General features: G+C 37.1%; 1 protein-coding gene across 1 annotated transcript; it reads right to left on the minus strand.

The window, feature by feature from the left end:
* Positions 1-261: 261 nt before the first annotated feature.
* LOC141396670 (aminoacylase-1B) lies at positions 262-14,639 on the minus strand. Its single transcript, XM_073972298.1, has 6 exons — positions 13,983-14,639; positions 1,858-2,202; positions 1,640-1,786; positions 1,212-1,495; positions 628-761; positions 262-568 (listed from the first exon to the last, which is right to left on the minus strand). The coding sequence occupies exons 1-6, from the start codon at positions 14,068-14,070 to the stop codon at positions 364-366; spliced, it is 1,203 nt and encodes a 400-aa protein (XP_073828399.1). The 5' UTR covers positions 14,071-14,639; the 3' UTR covers positions 262-363.
* Positions 14,640-22,736: the final 8,097 nt, after the last annotated feature.

Below are 22,736 nucleotides of genomic sequence, written 5' to 3' on the forward strand. Positions count from 1 at the left end.
CAAATGTGTCCTACGTTGGCGGTACGTGCCTTTCAATAAGAACGCTATAAGACCTATATTAAAAATTTTACCAATTTTCAGACAAAAATTTTGATTTGTTTAATCCGCTTAATTGGTTGGATTTATGTTGTTTTGGAGATTGTTTTGTTTGTTTGGCAAATACATTTTTCCGAACTCCACTCGAACCCTTACAACTTCTTAAAGTTCTATAATCCACATCATTCCCCTAATTTTCTCCTTGACAAAACTGGAAATCAGCTAAAATAACATTTTTTGTTATATTTTAAACATTTTCTTCGTATTTCTTTCTTAAAACTAAATTTGATCTTTGGCAAATATGAATTTCCAATCTCCACTTAAACCCTAACAATTAGCGAGATTCTCAATAATTTTTTCATAAATATCAATGCCACGCAAGTAGACATCAGCATGTAGAAATTCATCATGATCGTGAAGCAAAACAGGTGTATTATTCATGGGAGAGAAGCCCAACGCTGGTATGCCCACCTGGCGTATGTAGCGGCTATCAGTGCCACCGGTGAAGATTTGTGGTTTCAGTTTAAGGCCCCTGCAAAAAAATATGCATTTAGAAAGTCATAAAGAAGAATATTGGAGGTGCTAAAATACAATTCATCTGTGGCTCCTTTGAAAGCCACCCAATAGGGATTGGTATCATCAACAGCTGTGGGTGGTACACGAGGACGCTTCTGATCATAGGTCAAATCAATATCGCCTCCAGCTTCTTCACACCATTTATGCAGCTGCAAATAGAGAAATTATTAAAGTGGGACAATTATATCAAGAAGTTGGAACTACAAATATGTCATATGACATTAGCCGTTGAAAATTAATTTTATTATTTGTAAAGTAAGCCAGCTTAATCTCATATTTGTTGTTTTCAAATTTAAAAACAACAAGTTTTTAAAGTGGGTGTAGCTAAAATTGATCTACTTTCGGGAAAGGCGGAGATGACTAGTTCCGTCCAAAGCCATTAGTTCTCTTGGTTCTTTGTTTTGAAACAGAGAACTCTTCCCCAATTTTATGACGACTCTAAAGTAAACCAGCTTAATCTTAGATTTGTTGTTTTCAAATGTAAAAGCAAAATATTTTTTTTTTTTTTAATATTTTCTATATTTTCGACCTTTAATAGATTTAAAATCAGTTTTTTTACCCCTTAGAAAATAAATTGTTTTTCGAAATTTCTACTTTACCTGCTCTTCAAATTCCTTCTGATCAACATCCAAAGCCAGGCGTACATCGAAACCCAATACCATTGTTGGTGGCACAACATTACTCTGAACGCCACCACGCACCTGGGTCAGATTAATTGTTGTAACATCACCAATTGTCAATTCAGGATTATTTTCCAAGCGACGTACTTGTTGCTCACGCATTGACATCATTTTATGCAGAATATAGTTGGCCTTTTCTCCCACGGTGTTTTTCAACAACAGAGAACCATGACCGGCATTGCCATTGATATTGAAATAAATTCCTAGCGAACGACAATGGAAAATCACATAAAAATGGGAGAACAAGAAACATTAAATAAACCAAACTCCTAGAAGTATGCACTATGAATGTAGGCACCATTCAAAAAAATTTGCCAATAGTAATTATTGTAGCCCAAACTACTTACGCCATACACTACGCTCGGCATAAAACACTGGAAACTCTTCAGTAGGCGATGCCAAACCTTCATCCAAGGAAAATCCAATATTCAGGGATTTGAAATCGCTGGTATTTACAAATTCCCGCATGCCCAAACCGCCACCCATTTCTTCATCTGAAAAAAAAAAAAACAGAATCAATGGTTTCCCCCAAGCAAAACAAAAAATGCTTCTGTTGCCCTCTTACCCGCCACAAATGATACATAAATTGTACGCTTAAATTGCTTGCCACTCATTTTCAGCTTACGCAATGCTCCCAAATATTGCATACCCACACATTTCATATCTTGGGCGCCTCTTGCAAAAATTCTTCCTTCTTCATCCATTTCTGCACCGAATGGTTCGTGTTTCCAACTATCCGGAAATACCGGCACAACATCCATGTGTGAGTTTAATAAAATGGCTGGTAAGCTTGTGTCGGAACCGGGCCATGAAAGCACCACAACAGGGTTGTCTTTATTGACGGGATAATGGATACGCATTTGCATACCAAGCGATTCAGCTTGCTTTCTGAGAAAATCAACACATGGTGCTGAAAAATATGGACATTTTGTACATTTTGATATTAGATCGGGTTTATGTTGGTAGATTGTTTCCATTTAAGACTTCATAATATCTCAAAAAAAACGGGTTACGTTTATAAGTTAATATTTTTCTAAATATGTTAAATTTACACGCACGGATTATTTACATTAGGAATAATCAAATTTCAGCATTTGTTAATTAATGTTTTATTAATTTTTTCACATATCCGTTGTTAACAAACGATTCACTAAAGATTGCTCGTTTTAGTGAAAAAATTCCAGAAGTCTGGAAAGTTGGCAGGGTGGTACCGTAACTGAAGCCAGGCAAGGATTCCAGCAGTTGCGAATCGTACAACCCGATATGCCTCCTGTCACCAAATGGCGAGCACTATAATCCTCCCTTGATGAAAAAAGTTTCCCAGTTTCAAAACATCAACGTGGATTCCAGAAAATGCACAGTACCACAACGCACATATCAGTCGAGAACTAAACAGGCTGAAAACTTACAAAGTTCTTTTGTCATCTATGAAAATGCTATTTACTTTAAAAATTGGGTATCTGTTCATAGGAAATTTAGGTAGACCAATGCTGTTATTGTTTTTTTTTTACTGTCATGGGCTTAGGGTATTCATCATAGTTCGTTAGACGTGCGCACCAGCCACTACATATGCTGGCCGTAAGTATTTTTTTTTACAGTTTTCGGGTAATTTTCTCAAGACGTATGGACCTGCAACTGAAAAAACTTGTACCATCGTAGTAGGAAAATTGAGCGCAAAAAAATCAAAAAGATTCGAGAGGAGGTCCTAACCTGCAATTTTCCGAAATTTGGTGTGGGAGGTATCGAAGGAGTTGACATATATAGTCCATATTCTAACCTGATCTATGTCTCGTAGAAATATTACGATGTCCATAATCTGGACCAAATCGATTGCTCCCATCGAGAATATCGTTCACACCATTTTAGCGAAATGTTTTGATTTTTTTGTGGGGGAGGTACCCGAAGGAGTGGACCGATATAGCCCATCTTCGAACTTAAACTAAGTTCGGGCAAAATATTACGATGTGAAAAATTTGGTTTAAATCGGTAAATCCGCTCGAGAGTTATCGTGCGCACCAGCCAGACAGACGGACATGGCTAAATCGACTCCAACTTGGCTGAAGCGGTTTTCGTCCAAACATACTAGGGATCTACAACCATTATTTCGATGAGGCACATTTTTGGTCTTATCATAGTTTATATACCCTCGTTACACAGTGGAAAAAATACCGATCTAGCGTGCCAAAAGTGAAAAAAGCACATACGCCAATTTAAAAATTATTAGTGCAGTATTGATCTAAGGTGTCCACTGAATCTAACGGAAGTTAAAATAATTTGTTTTCCATCAGTCAGAGTGGAATAACGGTTAATTTTTCGTTGAAAATTTATGGACTGATTTTCATAATATATTTTAGTACAAAAACATAATATATTTTAGTACAAAGTAATTTTAAAGCTTTATTGTATTAAATATTTCTTGTAGAAAGGTGAATTAAAATATATCGAATATAAGATGTTATTTATTTTAACTTGGATTTTACACTTAAAACATGTGACATCCGATTTTTTTTTTCAACTTGAGTACTTTTTTAAAGCTATAACTAGCGAGTGTCGCAGGATGGCGCCTAGATTTTTTATTTTATTTTTAGTACACATAGTTCTTAACAAATTTACAAAATTTTAGCTACAACAAACTGCAACCAATTTTTTTATATTTGTATATTTCGCACCATATCTCCAAAACTGTTACATTTTTCGTTGACTTTCCTTTAGAAAAAATATCCGCTTTACTGTAAGCTTTTCAGAACATTCCATTCTTGTAAAAAGCCTATATCAAGCTGTTTTTGGCACATTTTTCAAAGACAATTTGATAAATATATCAACAATGCATTGATATCACAAATATGAAAATAAACAGCCTGTGAACATTGATTGAAATATGTTTTGCATAAACTATGATATGAAATACCGCCTAAACAACATGAAATAAATATTTCAGAGTTTCAGAATGTTTTAAAGAATTACTGAGCACATTACTTTAAAAATTTTTGCTAAAGGCTACTTGTTTGAGGTCCCAATAGTTTAGCTGCTACTGACCATAATTTCAGAAATAAGATAAACTTTCGTATTTTTTGTCTATCTACATATATATATATATAAAAATGGTGTAAAAAATGTATAGTAATTCATAAAATGAGAACGGCTAGGCCGATTTCTGTAAAATTTTTTGTCAGTTATTCGTATTTTCGAGGAGAAAGTCTTTACGGAAGATAATTTTGGAAAATCTCTCTGGAAAAGTCGGAAAATTGGAAAAATCGAAAATTGAGTTTTTGTATGAAATTTTATTCCTTAATAGCGAGACGAAGTTCGCCGGGTCCGCTAGTTATATAATAAAAATTGACATATATATTAATAAATGAATTAAAATGATCCTTTTTGAACTAAAATTATTCAAATCATGGATTAACATACGATAAAATATTAATTTTTATTTTTGGCGCGCTAAATCGGTACTTTTTTCCACTGTGCGTTAGCACAAATGGTGAGGGTATAAAAAATAGTGAACATGCATAGGTCCATGTTTTGTATGGTGCAGAAACTTCCCCACCTATAATAGTGGATAGGTAGTTTTAAGGTTGTAGACGATGTTTTTTACAGTGTTGCTTTGTTGTCTGATTAGTTCAAATCTAGTAACTAATTTTTAACACAGTTGCAGTTTACCAATCGAACTAAAACTTTGCACACTTTTCCGATTCGGATGACAATACATGAATATGAAATCAAAACCAATATGGGTCCATTTTTCCTATAGTCCCTATATAACCTCCTAGACATTTATCAAAAAACTAAATAAGAATTTTTCACTCGGGTATCAGAACGTTCGAGGCTTAAACACAAAATTATCTCGACTTTTCATTGTTAGTGTCCATTTTGAATTTTCTATCGTTGCCTTTACAGAGACATGGTTAAAATCCTCTATTCTAAATACTGAAATTCTTTGTTCTAAATTTCAAATATATAGAAAAGACCGCTGCAATAAGAAAGGTGGAGGTGTACTTATTGCCGTGGATAATAAATTTTCCTCCAATACTGTCATGTATAATGATACGGATAGTATTGAATTTCTAGCTATTTGCATTGATCTTAAAATATTTAAATTGTATGTTATCTTATCATATATTCCCCCATTATCAGAATTCCCCATCTATCAGCGTCATATAAATGCAATTAATTCGATTGTAAATAATATGATGAATAGTGATCGTATTGTCGTCCTTGGTGACTTTAATTTATCATCGGTAAAATGGCTTGAACTGCCCGACTCTGAAGCTTTAACACCTCTAAATTCTGCTTCATTCTCAAACCAATGGGTGTTTGATATTATTTCCGGGTTTTCTGATGCCAATTTATATCAGATTAATAAGGTTAATAATATTAATAATAGATTACTTGATCTTACATTTGTAAATGATCCTCACTATTTTGAATTAACCAGAATTCCCCCAATATCTACTCCTGAAGATAGTCATCATCCTTCGTTGCTTATTTCAATGGATTGTAATAATTCTGAAAATACAAATCGTTCGTCTTCTTCCAATCAATCCATGTTCTGCTATAAGAAAACCAACTTTCAAAAATTGAACTCATTGCTGTCAACCATAAATTGGGACTCTATTATTCAATGTAAAGTGTTATCTGACCTAGATGTTGCAATCAATAATTTTTACATAGTTATGAATAAAATGCTATTAGAATGTGTTCCAAAAGTCCGAGTAATAAACTGAAATAGATCTCCATGGATTACGCCCGAAATAATACGTATGAAAAATTCTAGAAACAAACTGTTTCGCAAATTTAAAAAAACTGGCTCTTCAATTGATTATTCTAATTATTCTATTGCCCGATCTAAATTTACATTAGAATCTCGTAATGCTTACAAATCTTATCTTGTAAAGATGAAAAATGGATTTAAAACCAATCCTAGGTCATTTTATGAATTTGTCAATATGAAAAGGAAGTCATCTTCTAAACCCTCAGTCATAAAAATGAATAATAGGGAGTACGTCAGTGAGAAAGATATTGCAGATTGCTTTGCCAATTTCTTTTCGACTACATACTCTGATCAAAAATACCAACAGAATATTCAGTACCCATGTCATATTAACTCACTTAACCACATATCAATGCCTTTCCTCCAGGCCAATCAAGTCTTAAAAAGTTTACGTTCTTTGAAACCTAGTAATAGTCCAGGCCCTGATGGGGTTCCCGCAATCATTCTAAAACACTGTTCAAGTACTCTATCACACCCTTTGACAATTCTATTCCATTATTCGATACAATTTGGTCATTTTCCCTCAATCTGGAAAATTTCTTTCCTAATACCTTTGCACAAGTCTGGTAGCTTGTCTGATGTCTCGAATTACAGGGGAATAGCAAAATTGAGCGCTATTCCCAAATAGTTTGACAAGCACGTAACTGAAATAATTTCACATAAAGTCCAACCCATTCTCAGTCCCTATCAACATGGGTTTCGTAGCGGTCTCTCTACATCAACTAATCTTATTCATTTCACGTCTGATGTTATAAATGGCTTCGTCCAAAGAAAACAGTCAGATACCATTTATACCGATTTTAGTAAGGCGTTTGACCGAGTTAATCATACGTTACTATTATATAAGCTAAATTGTTTAGGACTCAGCCGTAACTTGTTGAATTGGATTTCTTCTTATCTACAAAATAGATCCCAGGTTATTTCTTTTGGAAATTCTCTGTCTAATTCTATTAGTGTTCCATCTGGTGTTCCTCAGGGTAGTCACCTAGGTCCGGTGCTATTTTTATTATTTGTGAATGACTTGCCTCTCTCAATTCGTAACTCTAGTATTCTTATGTATGCAGATGATGTTAAGATATTCTTAACTCATAAGTCCTTAATTGAGTCGAACTCATTGCAGAATGATTTAGACTCGTTTTCAAAGTGGTGCAGTATTAATAACATGGAACTGAATTTAAAAAAATGTAAGCACATGTGTTTTTCTAGAAGTACTCCAATTAATATCCAATTTCGCCTTAATGGCACAGTATTAAATTCTGTTGATTCATTTGTTGATCTCGGTGTCTTGATGGACTCCAAACTAAACTTCAATAACCATATTACAACTATGGTAAACAAATCATTTGGTGTTCTTGGTTTAATAAACGATGGTCAAAAGAATTTTCTGATCCCTACCTTACAAAACAGCTTTATATTTCTCTGGTAAGACCAATATTAGAATATTGTTCAGTTGTTTGGGATCCGTTCTATGCAATTCACTCTAAAAAAATTGAATCTGTTCAGAAACAATTTCTGCATGAGCATACATGTGATCAAAACTAATATAATTTCTTATTTAAATCAATAATCTAATATTGTATAAGTTAGATACGTTGGCCTTCAACTTCTCGAGCCCAGTCGATCACGGATGCTGTTTGACAGCTCGGGTATCACCTCTACAAGTTCCCTCTGCGGATACCGGAGAGTGTAGATACCAACGGGCGACGGTTGTTGTTGGTTTGCTCATTTTGATACATAGGAGAGACTGTTCTCTCACTGGAATAATTGTAGTTGTATTAGTAATAAACGAAGATCCTCTGCGATCAACACGATCCTCTGCGATCACTAAGATCCTCTGCGATCCATGTGAACCTCTGCGTACACTTTTGTTTTATCTTTATAAGCGAAAGCACCAAGGCCTCTGCGCCAACTCCAGTTACAAAAGGTAATCTTTGTTGTAGTAAGAAAAGAAAAATACCAATAAACAGCAATCATATTTATATTAAGAATTAATACTGGTTGTTTTTATTTCGCTTGTTCTTTTCTCCCTCCACTGCTCATCATATACGGTAACTGAGAAACATACCTATGGATCACCCCTCCCTCACCTCAACATTTTATCCTATCGAACTGGAGAATTTGTTGTTGCCCAATTAAACAAACATAGTATTTTTATATTTGTTTGATGTGTGTTTAATGTACTAACTGGCTGAAGAAAAAGATTCTGTAGCTAGTGTTCTCCCTACATATCCACCATAATGCGGATTATGGTGCATACGCGATCGATACGTTATGGGGAGGTCGCTCCCTCGGTCGGCAGGAGTGGGTATGTGTGGCGTGGGAACGATCGAAAAAAAAATAATAACAGTACCACCCTATTTCAGGCATTTTAAAGGTTTTATCTAAATTTTTTGCCTAAATTTGTAATTTGGTTACTTAAAAGTTGAAAATAAAAAATAATTATAAAAATTAAGTCGAGTATATTCTTCTTTAGGATGGAATCTCTCAAATAAAATGCTTACCGTTTAATTTTATCAATTTTTTTTAATTTAAATGCAAGCGATTTATTTGAGAGATTCCATCATGAAGAAGAATATACTACTTGATGCTGAGCGAAAAATTTATAAATAAAACAGTGTAACTTAATTTTTAAATTTATTCTTTATTTATTATATTGATGATAAAAATAAACAACAAACAATACCAAAACATTTTTTTCTATGTGTGCCTTATTAAAGGAAGGTCATTTATAGTGTTTATATTTAATTAATTTCCTTCGAGTTGAGCTGTTATGAACGAACTAGTTCAATTGGACAATTCGTTGAAAAGAGCGTAAGAAATAGATCGATATAGTTCATTATAGTTCACTGAACTAGAATCAGTCGATGACCGTACGATCAGCGAATGAACGATTCACAATCTAGTTCAACATGTCGTTCACAAATGCATAAAGTGACGCCGTCATATGTATTAAGTGATGGCTTCGTAATGCGATGCGTTCAGGGTAGTCACCTAGGGTAGTCGAGGTGCATGGAATAAATATCGGTTAGAAATAAAGATTTCTAGAAAAAATATAAAATATGCCAATATGTAACAGTAATATTTTTGTTCTGGAGTAATTAAATGATATTTTTTATGGTTTGTTCCTTTTTGGTGTATGTATGTATGCGTTTTCATCAAGCGAACGATTAAGAGCCGGTGAACGATTCTGATCCAAACAATTGAACTGGCTAGTGAACTATGAACTAGATTGCTGAACTAGTTCAATTAAAAGAGCTGAGCTATTGAACTAGATCTTTCATTGAAAAATTAGGAGTCTACCGAAAGAGATTTAATTAAATAAAATCACTATAAATGACCAGCCTTAATAGGCTGGGATTTGAACATGGGTTCCCGACAGCCGAGTGCCAAGGTTGCCGGCGTCTTAGCGTTCTGAGCCAAAAAAATCGTATGATATAGAAGATCAAACACAAATGGCGTAGGAATAAAACTTAGCATAGTATTTGTGAACATTGGAAAATGGGATTACCATGTTGGACTATAGGAAAAGTTTGGATTTTGCATTTATGAATTACATATACATATGTACATACTAGTTACCAAACATTGCCTTCGTCTGTTACAAAAACAAAATCCTTACACGCCTGATGATCGGACTTAATCACCCGTGAAACGTAGCATAATCGTTGGATGATGTGTGGGACTTCGGTAGACTCCTTATTTGTCAATGTACCTCATAACAGCTCAACTCGAAATAGAATTAATTAAATTTATTTTATTTAGACCAATTTTAAAGAAGTTATGAGTATTTATTTTAATATAGTACACAGCAAAAAATAAAGGAACTAAAAAACTACCTTCCCCCAAAATGTCCGATTTCACCCGGAATTCCCCATGTACTTTCTAAGGTCGCAAATTACTATTTCAATGTGTTACAAATGGAAAAACAAACATAATATGGCCTCCATTTTTTTCATGGGTCTATTTATGTAAGCAAATTGAAATACCTCAAATAAATCGTCATAAATGAGGCTGGATTAGAAATGTCAATTCCATAGCGTATACGCCAAATATAATCCAATAGTTGATGACGAAGATTTTTTTTGACACATATATACGCCATGGAATCGAGATTTGAAATCCTGTGGATTTTGTAAATCTAAACGTACAAAAACTCTCTGTAAATCTACACATATAAAAGAGCTTAGTGATGACTAAGTGAGTGAGTGACTGACTGGCATAGCATCGCCCAGACGAAACCGTTGAACCTAGAAAGCTGAAATGTTGACTGTGGGTTGCTGTTGGTGTGTAGGGGTGAGATAAGGCTGAGTTTTCAGAAATTCGACCTAGAAGGGTACGAAAAGTACTAAAAGGTACTAAATATGGTACCCTTTGTATTAGGCAAACGGGAAGAGCTAGAATTCTGAAATTTGGAATGAGGGTAACTGATGGAGAGTTAGAAAGATGTACCAAAGGGTTTTTGGAAATTCAACCTCTAAGTGTACTAAAAGTTACAAAATTTAGTACCAGTTGTATATTTTGAACGGATTTAGCTAGAAACTTGGAATATGGTATGTAAATGAATGTTGGGAAGTGGTGTTTACAAAAGGAAATGGTTTAGGAAATTCATACTCATGTGTACGAAAAGTACTAAATCGTACTATATTTAGTACAACTTGGATTTGGGTTAACGGAAATAGCTGGAAACCTGAAATTTGGGATTAAGATTATTGTTGCAGTATAGCATTGAGATATGGGGTAGTTTTGGAAATTTGTACTTATGTGTACTAAAAGTACTAAATTTGGTACAATTTGGAATTGATTGAACGGATAGGTCTGGAAACCTGAAATTTGGAGTTAAGGTTACTGTTGGAGTGTGGGATTGAAGAAGACTTGGAAATTCGTAATTATGGGTACGAAAAGTACTAAATAGTACTACATTTTTTAGAATTTGAATTTGGGTAAACGGATTGAGCTGGAATCCTGAAATTTGGAATTAACATTACTGTTGGAGTATAGGATTGAGGTAGTTTTGGAAATTCGTACTTATGGGCACAGAAAGTACAAAATGGTACTAAATTTGGTACAATTTGTATTTGGTGGACGAATAGAGCTGGAATCCTGAAATTTGGAATTAAGATTACTGTTGGAGTGTAGGATTGAAGTAGTTTTAGAAATTAGTACTTATGGGTACGGAAAGTTTTAAATGGTACTAAATTTCGTACAATTTCGATTTGTGTGAACGGATATAGCTGGAATCCTGAAATTTGGAATTAAGATTACTGTTGAGGTGTAGGAGTGATGTTGTTTTGGAAATTCGTACTTATGGGTACGGAAAGTACTTAATGGTACTAAATTTGGTACAATTTGGATTTGGGTGAACGAATAGAGCTGGTATCCTGAAATTTGGAATTAAAATTACAGACGGAGTATAGGATTGAGATATGGGGGTAGTTTTGGAAATTCGTACTTATGTCTACGAAAAGTACTAAATGGTGCTAAATTTAGTACAACTTTTATTTGTGTGAACGGATAGAGTCCAAATCCTGAAATTTGGAATTAAGATTACTGTTGGAGTGTAGGATTGAGATAGGATTACAGATTCGTAAATTATGTGAACGAAAAGTACTAATTGATACTATATTTAGTACAACTTGGATTTGGGTTAACGGAAATAGCTGGAAACTTGAAATTTGGGACTAAGATTACTGTTGCAGTGTAGGATTGAGATATGGGATAGGTTAGGACATTTGTACTTATGTGTACGAAAAGTACTAAATTTGGTACAATTTGGAATTGATTAAACGTATAGGTCTGGAAACCTGAAATTTGGAGATAAGGTTACAGATGGAGTGTGGGATTGAAGAAGAATTGGAAATTTAGAATTAAGATTACTGTTGAGGTGTAGGATTGAGGGAGTTTTGTAAAATTCGTACTTATGGTCATGATGAGTATTAAATTTCTTACAATTTAGATATGGTTGAACGGAGAGAGCTGGAATTCTGAAATTTGGAATTAAAGTTACTGTTAAATTGAAGAATTGAGGTAGTTTTGGAAAATCGTACTTATGGCTAAATATAACTAGGTTTGGTACAATTTGATAATGGACGAACATGTAATGCTTGAATCCTGAGATTTGGAATCAATATTAATGTTGTTATTTTGTATAATTGTCAGTGTAGGGTTGAAACATGTGGTTGCCAAAATACGTACCATAAGGTGGAGGTTCCGGAAATTCGTTCTTATGTATTTATATGTAAAGTACTATAATTTAGTTTAAGGGAACTGATAGAGCTGGAAATGAGAATCGCGGTTGATATAAATGGTTGATATAAGAAGGTAATTTTTTGAGCTTATACCCACGTTATGAAAAGTACTAAATTTGGTACGATGAACGATAATTTAATTAGTTTTTTAATGCGTACAAATTCTGAAATTTGGTATGAGGGTCGTTGATGGCTGAAATGAGATTGGAAATACCTAATATTAGGTAACGAAAAAGTACTAAATGGTACTAAAATTTGGAATTAAGATTACTGTTGGAGTGTAGGATTTAAGTAACCTTTGAAATTCGTTCTTATGTGTACCAAAAGTACTAAATTATAGTTAACATGATAAAATTTGAATTTGGTGAATGCATCGAGCTAAAATCCTGAAATATAGAACTAAGATTACTGCTGGAGTGGAGGATTGAGCTAAGGCCAAACCTATAACTCTGCGTGTTGCGTGTGCGTTCAAAACTACAAAAACAAACTACATGTATTTCAAATTGAAGTACATGTATTTTGATTTTGTATTTTTGAACGCACGCGCAACACACAGAGTTACAGGTTTGGCCCTTAGTCATTGAAATTTGTACTTTCGTATGAAAAGTATTAAATGGTACTAAATTTTGTATATGGAATTCGGAAATTTGGTACTATAGTTGCTGTGGGGTGTAGGTTTGAGTTATGGATGTCATTTTGGATATACATACGTACCATAAGAGGTAGAGCTGAAATTGTGAAATTCGGTATTAGGATAGCAGTTGGGGTATAGAGTGGAGATAAGCAAGATGTTTTGGAAATTCTTTAAATTTGGTTTTAGGAGTAAATAGGTATCGCTGTTGCGATATAGTTTTTGATATAGGGATGTAATCTTTGTAATTTTATTAGTACTAAATATGGTACCGTTTTGTTGTTGCATAAAGGGATATAGCTGGAATCTCGAATTTTTGTATTAGGTCCAGTGTTAGTGTTTAGATAAGGAGTTGTTTTAAATGCATACAAATTCCGAAATTAGGTATGGAGGTCGCTGAGGGCTGAGGTATTGAACTGGTGTTGGAAATGCGGAAATACATTTTGATATCAGAAATTCCGAAATTACAACTACTTCGGTTGGAAAACGTGGATACAATTTTTAAACTACCCTCACCGTTGCAATTCGACAAGGTTTTCTTTCTTTTTTGTTTTTTTGAAATTAGAACTAAAGGTGTAGGAACGGTATTTAAATTAATTAATTAAAAATCAATTAAAATAGGTATTGATACATCCAAATTTGTTTTCATATTAAGTATTGTTTATTTGTATATTCTTCCTTTTCCGCATACGAAGTAGCGGGCATTTTGCTAGTCTGCTATAAGTCAATAAAATGGCCTTGCCCTATATTCTTAAGAATGTTATATTTCATGACAAATTCGAATTATATCAACAAAGCTTAGGCTATATAGAGGCATACCGCTTCGCAAAGGTTTGTCGTTATTGATCGGACCAATTATTGGCTTATTCTTCTGCACCTTGAGCAGGTTGTTTTTGATTTTAGAATATTTTTTGTTACTTTATCCAAATTCTTTTCCCATCAAAAATAAAGCACATATATTGTATGCTCCACAATTTAATTTCTCAATTAATTATCTAATTGAAAATAATACACACACAATCACACGATCATCTCACACTTACTATAATTCGGTTTTGGATGAACGCTGGGTATGCGAAGATATTCACGAAAATATTGGATTTCTTCGTTGGTTTCCCACTTATTAGACATCGTGGCTTTTTTTGATCAATAATTCTGAAGCTTAAAACACAATATTTAACTTTTTTAAATTCCTTTTTATATTTATTTAATTGAACAAATTTTTAAATCGTTATCTATTTCAAGCACCGCTTTGTGGATAACATCCACACTTAAGAAACGTTCAAAACTCACTGATCTTCATTAGACATTTGTTTGTGACAGGGACATGAGAATATTTCACATTGTTTCCCAACGTAGATAAAACTGCCCAAACAAAAGTCAACCACAATGGCAGCAAAAGATAAACGTTAATTTCAACAACATGACAATCGTAGATTTCAATTTATTCCTATACAACACAATGGTCGGTCGCACTAAACGCTGCTGACAAACCCTCATTTAAGTGATCTGTACTGTTTTGTTTTTGTTGTTTCCACTTAATTTATGTTTGCGATTTGCCACCAGCTTGTTGTGGTTTGTGTACACCGACCCACCCGCAAAGTCCCGCAAAGTGCGATTAATGTGTCAAGCGGTCACTTCTTATCTAACCGAATGCAGCAGTTAGTATCAACAACATTATCAGCTTATGGAATGAGAACAGTTATCCCAAGTAAAAAACGCTAACAGGTGGTCGTTAAACATCTGAAAGGGGTTTTGATTGTGGTAGTGGAGGTTGTATCTATGAGAGAAATAAATCTCTGGCGTTATCTATCGATAGGGTATAGTATTCGTCCAAATCGAATACTCTTTACAGTAGAGAGAATATACCATACGAATCAATTCGTATTTGGCACACTTGTGAGAATCAATCAATGGACTTAAATCACACATCCACGCTGATACATCTTTGCTGGTATGCTTGCTTCGTCTGTGTCGGAAACACTGTAATCAGGGGTATAGCGTTGGAGTAACCGATTTTCAGCTCATCGATATGAGACCCACTTCTTATCCCCTTGTCTGAATAACGTATAGAACTTTGGAAAACCCTAAATCAGGACCTTTTTTATGCAACGCGGACCGTTGCACCACTGTGTAGGAGAATTCATGATTCAAGCCGTCTCATCAATTACTTTGTATGTTTTTTAACTTGTATTCCATTTAATTTACATATGTACTTTCTGAGCAACCCTCGTTGAAAACTGTTTTATTGTATTAACAGCCTAAAAGTATGCTTTAATATTAGTAAAAAAAATCTCAAATGTGATTAGGGAATATGAAACAACTTCGTATATCAACAATTATGTACTAATCGTACCACATTTGCTCCGCATAGTCTATCACATACCGACCTATCGCGTTATGACCACATATAACGCGATAGGTCGGTCTGTGGTAAGCTATGCAGCGCAGTGTAGCCCGCGAATATAAGAACTAAGTTTCTTTATCAGCACCGGCTATTGACTTGAGGAACCTGTTCCTTTATCTCAGCTCGTCGCAGGTAGTTGTTGTGGTAGCAACGCATATATGTTCATTCGTGTATTATTTCAGTTACCAGGTTCATGTTCCTCTGTATCCAGACTCAAAAATTCTGCAACCTGTAGTGGGATTCTCTAAGGTATTTTTTATTTATCGACTAATATCGTTAAAATTAAAATGCTTATAATTTCGGTAATTAACAATGTGTCTCGGTAAGTTAGCGACGAATAAAAAGTAGTCGCCAAGTTCTACCGATAGCAACAGTGATGTCAACTTTTATTTAAACTTTTAATTCATAATTTTGCGTTTTAATTTTAAGGATTTTTGTCGATAACCAAAAAATGCGTTAGAGAATCTCACTACTGGACTGGTTGCGTCCATAAAGAATCAGGAGACAGGTGATTGGATTTATGAAAGTGAGGCGTTCAGAGGTGATGAAATCGGGCATTGTGCTGATGGAGACACTTATGGGGAGATGGACTGACACAAGAGAAATTACAGGTTGCCGGGTGACGTCGTTTGTCAGGCCAGGTGACAAACTTAGAGCTATCAATCTGCTTTGCCAGCACTATACACCTCTGGTCATTGACGAGGACCGAATGGTACAATTCATGATGAGCATTAAAGTCCACCAACCAGACGGTTATGACCTTCCAAAAGCGGGCTTATGTTGGGACTGTAACTTGGGGTACACCTATTTATGGGCGGAATGTATACGTTCAGCAACTCTGCCTCGGCAGTTCCGCACATTACTGCACAGGTTGTTAGAGCCAGGCTCAAGCGAGATAGTTCTGTATTGAACAGACTTGTACAATAGGAAAGCTAATCTCGCACCTCCACTTCTGATGCGATCCTTCATCAGTACGTTGTTACCATCACAATGTTGTAAGCTGCCATTATTGTTGAGATTAGTTCCCTGCAGCGCCGTAACCATAATATTCTTCCGCCTCTAAAATCCACTATTTCCTCACACACACACTGTGTACATGTTCGTATTTGTTTCGTTTTTCTGTATTGGGAGCAGCATATCTCGGAATGCCTGCTCCGAATTCTATTGGTCCGAGCCGGGACGGAGCAAAACCCAGGACCAATATATCTGTGCTCAGTTTGTCACATCCGCATCTTCACCCACATCCAACCTTCGGTGAGATGCAATAGATGTCAGGAGTGGGTGCATCTAAGGGGTTGCTCTGGACTCGTCCACGTGAGGGACTACGACAGGGACTATGTTGCTGCATGCTGTGTGAACACAGTCCCCAGTGAGTCGTCATCGAATTACGAAACTCCCTCGTCGTCTGATTATGAGACTCCCCCGCTGTCCCCTCGACAACAACCGCACACGCAGCCTTTAACACCAGCCGTTGTTGTCCCAATCCCCGAAAATTCAGCCTTTTTGCAATTGAATTGCAATGGACTCCTAGGTAAGATCGAGGAGATAGTAGATTTTATGAGTCGGAAGAACATCAAAGTCGCGGCGGTGCAGGAAACCAAGCTGAACAAAAACCACAGCTTCGAGCAATGTTCTGAGGAAAGATCGCACCAGAAGTGGAGGTGGGGGATTGGCTTTCCTATTGCACCAGTCTGTCCAATACAGACCTATCTCGCTTGAGCCTGTCTCTAATGACCCGTACATGGAATGTATGGGGGTAGCAGTCAGGTGTGGAGCTGCCGAGATAGAGTTGCTGAATGTATACATCCCGCCGAGAAATAGCTGTATCTCAGATTGCGAGCCTGACATTAGCCCGCTCTCGCAAGGTCATAATCGTCTGGTCCTGGGGGATTTTAATGCGCATCATGAGATGTGGCATTCGGCCCTCGGAAACGACCAGAGAGGTACAGCGCTGGCTGAGCAGATTGATAGCTCTACGTTTTGCACGGTCAATGAGGACGCCCCTACCAGAATTAGAGGAGAGTGTCACAGTTCGCCTGACATAACCATCGTGTCACCTGGTCTGACAAATGACGTTACCTGGCAACCCGTCATTTCCCTTGGATCAGACCATCTCCACATAATTGTCTCCATTAGCAGACCACCCGACTTCATTACCTCTGAACGCCGCACGCAATCATAAAAAAGCTGATTGGCCGAGTTTCAGAGAGTTCACCAATCACCGCTTCAGAGAATTGCCCAATCCTTCTGATGTTCGGGTAGCGGAAAGGACGTTCCGGACATCATCACTGCTGCAGCCGCTCGCCATATCCCTGCTGGTCGAATACCTGAAGTAAGACTAAATTTTTCAGCAGAGGCGACGGGATTAGCAAATGAGCGTGATGAGCTTCGTCGTATCAACCCCAATGACCCCAGAGTCAGGGAGCTGACACTGGAAGTTAACAGGCTGGTCGGCTAGCATAAGCTGAACAAATGGTTAAATCATCTGAAGAGCTGCAACATTGGAGCCGGTATAGGTGAATTGTGGGCAACGGTTAAGTCGCTCTCGAACCCTGGAAGAAGGGAAGATAGGACCTCAGTCACGTTTGGCGACGTTACGTTGACTGACCCGAAGAGGTGCGCAAGTAATTTCAATCGACAGTTTGTCGAGCATCCCGAGAGTGACAGGGCGAAGAGAGGAGTATTACGTCGCATCAGATCTCTTCCTGCCGAGGATGAACCACCACAATTTACAATGGATGATGTTGCCAATGCCATCAGGAAAGCTAAATCATCCAAAGCGTTGGGCCCTGATGGAATCTCCATGGTAATGTTGAAGCAGCTGGATGAGCCGGGAGTCGAGTATCTCACCAAAGTCTTCAACTTGTCGCTAGCCACCCTCGTTGTTCCCGAAGTCTGGAAAATGGGCAGGATGGTCCCACTACGGAAGCCAGGCAAGGATGCCAGCAAAAGTGAATCGTACAGACCGATTCCGCTTTTGTCGCCCGTAGCAAAGACACTTGAGGCCTTGCTCCTCCCCAGTATCAGAAATAGCTATCAAGTTGCCGATCATCAACATGGATTCCGTAAGCAGCACAGCACGACAACAGCGCTGCACGCCATTACCACATATATTTGTAAAGGACTCAACCAGAGACGGCCATGCGATAGAACAGTGATGGTGGCGCTTGACTTATCAAAAGCCTTTGATACAGTCAGGCACAACACGCTGTTTGAGGACATTGAGCAGACAACCCTCCGGCCAAGCTTGAAACGTCGGATAGTCAACTATATGTGTGGACGCCAGTCGTACGTGGAATTCAGGAATAAGAAGTCCAAACCCCGTAGAGTGAAACAGGGAATTCCCCAAGGTGGGGTGATATCTCCGGAACTGTTTAACCTCTACCTCTCCTGTATTCCACCACCTCCAGACGGCATTGAGATCGTGACGTATGCGGATGATTGCACGATCCTGGCGTCGGGTACATATACTGATGGCATCTGTGAGAGACTGAACAACTATTTAACCGATCTTACCACCTTTTTCCATTCGAGGAATATGCAGATTTCCCCCACAAAATCTACAGCCACTCTGTTCACCACATGGACAGCACAGTTTGGACGTGAGTTGAATGTCGTGGTCGACGGTAGCAGAATTCCGACCACAAACTGCCCTAAAATTTTAGGGGTCACATTCGACACTACATTCACGTCGTGCGCACACGCCACAGCTATCTGCGGCAAGTTGAAAAGTAGGAACAAGGTCCTCAAGTCCCTGGCCGGCAGCACTTGGGGTGCAGATAAAGAAACCTTGTTGGCCACGTATAACGCGATAGGTCGGTCGTTGGTAAGCTATGCGGCTCCAGTCTGGTCCCCGAAATTGTGTGATTCGAACTGGAAAAAGATTCAAACTTGCCAGAATGCCGACCTGAGAACAGCGACAGGGTGCCTCCTCAAATCTTCAGTGGACCATCTACATGAGGAGGCAAAAATTCTTCCTGTAAAGCAACACAGTGAGATGCTTTCGTTGCATTACCTGCTTGGATGTTATCGTGTGAGCCATCCCAATCACCATCTTGTGGGTAGGCCCGGCCCATTCAGGGAGATCAAGAAGGATATCCATGCTCTAGAGGGAGAGGTCCAACGATACAGGAGAGAACCCCTAGATCAACAAGCATATCAAGCAGGATTGAATAGCATTCACACGGACGCAGTTGCCAAGGCCTTAAGCAATTATAGTGTGAATAAAGTACTAGGAGTACATCCTCCATTTATCGCAGCTGAGGAGCGTCAGCTGCCACGACAAACCAGAGTAGTTTTGGCTCAACTACGCTCGGGATATTGCAGTCGCCTAAATTCGTATTGGGCGGAAATCGATCGCACCGTGCAAGACATATGCCCAGTATGCGGCATGGGCCCGCACGACACACAACACCTTTTTAACTGCCCCGCCAAACCTACCCATCTAACTCCAGTGGATCTGTGGCTACATCCCATCGAAGCAGCCACTTTTCTGGAACTGCAGATAGACCCAGAGTCAGATTGAACAGAGGAACGAACAAATAAACATAACAAAAACACTGTTACAACAACAACAACTATTTCCTCGATCTTACCTCGGGGTCCATTTCAATTGTATAGCAAAATGGTTGCATTTTAAGTGTTTAAAACTGCAACGGCTAGTGTTAAGTTCTGCGTGTGCGGATTCAGTTGTGGGGACTACGAGGGAGTCGCGGTATCTGACTACTACGACTCACTGGGTGCTGTGTTCACGCAGCATGGAGCAAGATAGTGTATGTTGAAGTATGATAGTCCCCTGAAGTGCAGCCACTGACGACATCTATTGCATCTCACCGAAGCTTAGACTTGGATGAAGATGCGGATATGAAAATTTGTGTATACAGAAATTTTTGTACACTGAGATAGTCCCCTGAAGTGCAGCTACTGACGACATCTATTGCATTTCACCGAAGCTTAAACTTGGATGAAGATGCGGATATGAAAACTTGTGTATACAGAATCTTGTGTAGACTGAGATATCAGCCGCTGGCCTGAACGCTGATGTAAGTGTGGTTCCGGGTCAATCCGATATCGCAGAACCCACCGCCGTGGGACTGATTAGCAAAGGATAACTTATAATAGTGGTCCATAATGTGATAAACTCTGATTTATTGCCCTACAATGCTCCCTATTCGAAGAAAGCCTTCCAAGGGATCTTCTTCAGAGGAAGGTTATGTACATGTTTGAATTGTTTTTTTTTTTAAGATTTGGTCGAACACACTCCAAAACATACATACTTATTTTCAACTTTATTCAATTCTCTACATATATGTGCTGTAATATTCGTCAATCGTCGTCATCGTCCTCCTCCGCCTCCCCTTTTTCGTATTAACATCATTAATATCTAAAAAACCCGTATTTGGGGAAGAGGTCATATCATAATGGCACGACGTGTAATTGAATTAATGTATGTTGAACATCAATCACTTAACACTTAATTTACCTGGGAAACAACACCAACAAAAAAACACAACAATATTTATCTCTATAAAACAATCAATTTCTCTTTAATAGCTACATAGTGATGAATGTACTTATATACGTATTTTGCATAAACAGTTACTGAAACACACACATAATTTGAGTTTCATTCATTCTTTCCATCACTGACACTGCCATTACATTATTATTATCGCATAGATAATTTATTTAAATAGGAAGAAAGCAAAATATCTTGTTAATTGAATATTTGAAAATGTTGTTGTTTTTTTTTCGAATGAATAATTCAACAATTAAATGGAATAATTAATTAATATCATTAACATTTTATGGAGAGTTGGTACAAATATTCGGGATTTGTATGAACTTAAATATTGGGAAGCAATGGAGGAAACAACAGTTTTATTTTTAAGGAGAAAGTGGCAAAGAAAAACAAGAAAAAAACAGTTGGCCTAAGACTGTACAAAAAAAATAAGAGAAGTGGAAGATCGAAATGTTCTTTAAACCGATCCATAATTTTTAATAGAAATATCATTTCCGTATGTGACAAAAGAAGTATTGTTGTTGTTGTTGTTGCAGCTTCTACATATACATATTGATTCGGCTTTGCCCCCAGTTCCGAGTTCAGAAAGAACACCACCTAAATAGGATTAGTCCAAAGTGAGAGTGGAGTCAGGTCAGTCGGATTGGTTGGGCTATTAAAAAGATGCTGCGTAGTATGGAAACCGGTGCCGCATGCTGGGCAGATATTCTACGTGTTATCAATCTTGGGCCAGTAAGAGTTGAGGCGGTTGCACCAACCAGGGCCCTATTCTTCGAAACAATTTATCAACTTTTCATTTTGCACTTATTTTTGATAAATGACAAGTTGCTAAAGATAAGTTGAGTTTGCTAAGTTTTCAAAAAATGTTTGCTCTCTTTTTGATTTCTGTTCCACAAACCCTGCGAACCACACCCTTCTGAACTTCCAGCTTGCGAACGACCCAATTCCGAAATTCCAACCTCCGAACTTCGACAGTGCTAGCCACCCCATTCCGAACTTCTTGCCACCGAACAACCCCCTCCGAACCACCCTACAAATCGATGTTTCTCGGTTTTACTCTTAGACTAAACTATCTTTCAGGTTTTTTATATTATTTTATTTTTATTTTATTTTATTTTATTTTATTTTATTTTATTTTATTTTATTTTATTTTATTTTATTTTATTTTATTTTATTTTATTTTATTTTATTTTATTTTATTTTATTTTATTTTATTTTATTTTATTTTATTTCTATTTTATTTTATATTTATTTTATTGTTATTTTATTTTATTAATATTGTTATTTTATTATACCCTCAGCCTTTAGGCTAAAGAGGGTATTTACACTTTGATACGACCAAAAATGTGCCTCATCGAAATAATGGTTTTAGACCCCAAGTATGTTTGTACGATATCCGTTTCAGACAATTTTGAGTAGATCTAGCAATGTCCGTCCGTCTGTCTGTCTGTCTGTCTGTCCGTCTGTCTGTCTGTCTGGCTGGCTGGTGCGCACGATAACTCTCGAACGGATCAATCGATTCGGTTCAAATTTTGGGTATCGAAATATTTTGTCCAGATTCGATTTAAGTTCGAAGATGGGCCATATAGGTCCACTCCTTCAGGTACCTCCCCCACAAATGTTCAAAAATTGTCGCAAAACTTGTGCGCACGATAACTCTTGTAGGGAATAACCGATTTGGTCCATACTTTGCACATCGTGTAATTTCTACCAAACTTAGATGAGGTTCCAATATGGACTCAATCGGTCCACTACTTCGGGTACCTCCCACACAAAATTTCGGAAAAGTTCAGTTTAGGACCTGGGGTCTAATTGCTTTGATTTTTGTTTACGCAAGTTGTATTAGCTGTCCTCTATACGAGGCTGTAA

Source organism: Musca autumnalis, unplaced genomic scaffold, assembly GCF_047663935.1.
Source record: "Musca autumnalis isolate F117 unplaced genomic scaffold, ASM4766393v1 scaffold_3, whole genome shotgun sequence".
In the NCBI taxonomy this organism is placed as follows: domain Eukaryota; kingdom Metazoa; phylum Arthropoda; class Insecta; order Diptera; family Muscidae; genus Musca; species Musca autumnalis.

Coding starts and splice junctions, on each gene's coding strand:
- LOC141396670 (XM_073972298.1), bottom strand. CDS start 14,070: ATGTCTAATAAGTGGGAAACCAACGAAGAAATCCAATATTTTCGTGAA. Junction 2,203..13,982: donor TCATCCAAAACCGAATTATA/GTAAGTGTGAGA, acceptor CATATTTTTCAG/CACCATGTGTTGATTTTCTC. Junction 762..1,211: donor AGAAGGAATTTGAAGAGCAG/GTAAAGTAGAAA, acceptor CTCTATTTGCAG/CTGCATAAATGGTGTGAAGA.